The 2,935-nt window shown below is 44.2% G+C and overlaps 1 protein-coding gene across 1 annotated transcript; it reads left to right on the forward strand.

Moving 5' to 3' along the window:
• Positions 1-893: 893 nt before the first annotated feature.
• LOC119654039 lies at positions 894-1,644 on the forward strand. The gene is made up of 2 exons (XM_038059201.1): positions 894-1,280; positions 1,345-1,644. The coding sequence occupies exons 1-2, from the start codon at positions 894-896 to the stop codon at positions 1,642-1,644; spliced, it is 687 nt and encodes a 228-aa protein (XP_037915129.1).
• Positions 1,645-2,935: the final 1,291 nt, after the last annotated feature.

Genomic DNA, 2,935 nt, shown 5'->3' on the forward strand with positions numbered 1-2,935 from the left:
AACTTAATCAGTCAAAAATCTGAACCCTTCAAGAGGGTAATGTACCACGAACTTCTTATCCTTACTTTGCACATACTATCATATTTTATTCTAAAAATAATTCCGTAAATGTTGTTGTTGAGCGTAATATTTCCACAACAGAATGCGAAGTGAAAGCATGAACACTTGGGTAAGTCTTTCAAGCGCCATATTCCACATTGACTAAATTTCGAATTTGAAACAACCCCGCAGGTGTCTTTCCTTCCTTTTCTTTTTGAATGAAACCTTGTGCGTCATGTCTTCCTCCCGCTCTCCTTGAACTAACTAATGTGGTGATTATTATATCATGTAAATGTTGGCAGCTAGCTGTTAGGCCATTGTGTTTGCGTCACTACGAGCCTCATCCGCTATTCAAGCAAAAAAGGATAATAACGTCATAACCGGTTTGAAGGCTTTGGTGGGAATATTAAATCAGAGGTTGAGGAATTCATTCTCTTTGTGATGCTCCACTGACAGGTAAATTTGTGCATATTTGATGAAGTCATAAGGGTTGACAGCACACTCGTTTGAGTCAATGATTTCTGAAATATTTGCGTATGACGAAAGAAGTCAATAATCAATTAGTCCAACACAGGCACACAGTTGGAGATGGTTCAAAGTATGACTTGTACAGAGGCGATTCTCAACCCCCTTTGACAAGGTGGGAAACAGGAATCTGGACGCTTCAGGTATAAAAGGCTGATCCTGCTTACGGCGCCCTTGGGAACATCGACGTGCTACCAGGAGCAGATGTGTACAATTCCTTATTACTACATGGATTTAAGAAAGGGTCTCCATTCGCGATAAACACCAAAATTGGATGGTTACTGCTTGGGACAACACTTGTGATAAACACAAGCATAGGGATAATATCCATGATTAGCACCGAAGAAAGTACGCAGCAGCTGCTGAGAAAATTCAACGAGATTGAGGAGCAACCGCCAAAAGCACTTTGCAGTCAAGACGAGCAAATCGCTGCCACCTGGTATACGAATAGAACTAAACAGGATTCAATGGGGAAGTATGTTCTGCGACTCCCATTCAAAGAGGAAGCGCAACCAGCTCTCAAGCGGCGAGATTCAGCTGCGAATGATGAGTTATGCCAACAATACACGGCATTCATGAAGAAGTACCTCAGGTTGAGTCATATGAGGTTCCCGAGGAGGATATCCGTTCGATACGCAAAGAGCACAACGACTAAGCTTAGAGTAGTGTTCAACGCATCACAAACGACCCCCACGGGCAAATCGCTCAACGATCTGGTAGGTTGGACACACATTGCAGACGAACATTATCCACGTTCTAATGAAATGGCGAACGTTCCAGTATGTGATCGCCGCAGACATTGAGAAGATGTATCGACAAATCGGTATCTACGAGAAGGATCAAGATTTTCAACCCATTTTATGGAGAAATCATCCGTCCGAAACACTAAAACATTACAAATTAACAACTGCGACTTATGAAAAAGATAGTGCCTGTTACGAACGCTTGAATTTTCCTAAAACATATCAAGTGTTGGAAGAAGGCTTTTATGTTCACGATCTTTCGTCCGGTGATGCCACCATCGAAGGAGTTAGTCAGCAGCAACAGAACCTTATAACGAGTCCATCCAGTGACCTCTAGATATTAATACTATAATCATCATCAACGGTGCAACAACTGGTATCCGGTCTAGGCCTGCCTTAATAAGGAACTCCAGACATCCCGATTTTGCGCCAAGATCCACCAATTCGATATCTCTACAAGCTGTCTGATGTCCTGACCTACGCCATCGCTCCATCTTAGGCAGGGTCTGCCTCGTTTTCCTTTCCTACCCTTACAGACTTTCCGGGCTGGATCATCCTTATCCATACGGATTAGTTTTACCCTGGCTATGATATCATAGACGGCTTTAAAGTCGATGAATAGATGGTGCAACTGGTGTCCATATTCCAACAGTTTTTCCATCGCTTCCTTTTTATGTATGAGACAAATAATGCCCCGTTGCCAATCGTCAAAAGTCGATGAACCACTTGGTGTAACTGGTTGCCTCCATATTTAACCAATTCGGCTGTAATTCCATCGGCTCTTGGCGACTTATGATTTTTTAGCCTATGAATTGCACGGACTGTTTCTCCTATACTTGGTGGTTGCAGTATTTGTCCGTCGTCTTCAGTTGGCTGGACCTCCAACTCGCCGATGTTCTGGTTGTTCAGTAGCTCATCAAAGTACTGAACCCATCGCTCCAATATGCCCATTCTGCCCACTTGTTGGTAAAACTTCCGCACCTGGTGCGGATGCTCGCAGTACTTTTCGAGTTCATAGACTTATTGGTTCCCCCAAGTTTCTTTTTTCCGTCTGTGAAGTCGCTTCTCCGCTCACCGGAGTTCGCGATAAGTCTCCGCGGGTGCCCACGTTATTTGAGAATGTAACATTACTCGGTATGCGGAATTCTTCCGTTTCGTTGCTAGCTTACATTCATCGTCAAACCAGCGGTTCCGACTTTTTTTTGCGGCTGGGGCCAAGTATGTTTGTGGCCTTATCAATGATAACGTTCTTCTGGTGATTGTGAAGATCATTTGTTGATGCTTCATCTCCAGGTCCTCTGTTGACTGCGGCTATTTCGGCATCCATTTCCCTCTTATAGGTGTTGCGGAGGGCTGTGTTGTGGATGGCTTCAGTGTTAACTCTCACCTGATTGTCAGAGGGGATTCTGGGTGGTGTTGTTATTCGAGCTCGAAACACCATGCCAACGAGATAGTAATTCGAGTCTATATTGGCCCCCCTTTATGTTCTGACATTCAACAAGGCTGAGAGGTGGCGGCGTTCGATCAACACGTTGTCAATTTTTTTGAAAGTGGTCCCATCTGGAGAGACCCATGTATGTTTGTGGACCGCTTTCCGCGCAAACCAGGTACTTCCAACAACCATTTCG

The sequence above is a fragment of the Hermetia illucens genome, chromosome 4, assembly GCF_905115235.1.
Source record: "Hermetia illucens chromosome 4, iHerIll2.2.curated.20191125, whole genome shotgun sequence".
Classification (NCBI taxonomy): Eukaryota; Metazoa; Arthropoda; class Insecta; order Diptera; family Stratiomyidae; genus Hermetia; species Hermetia illucens.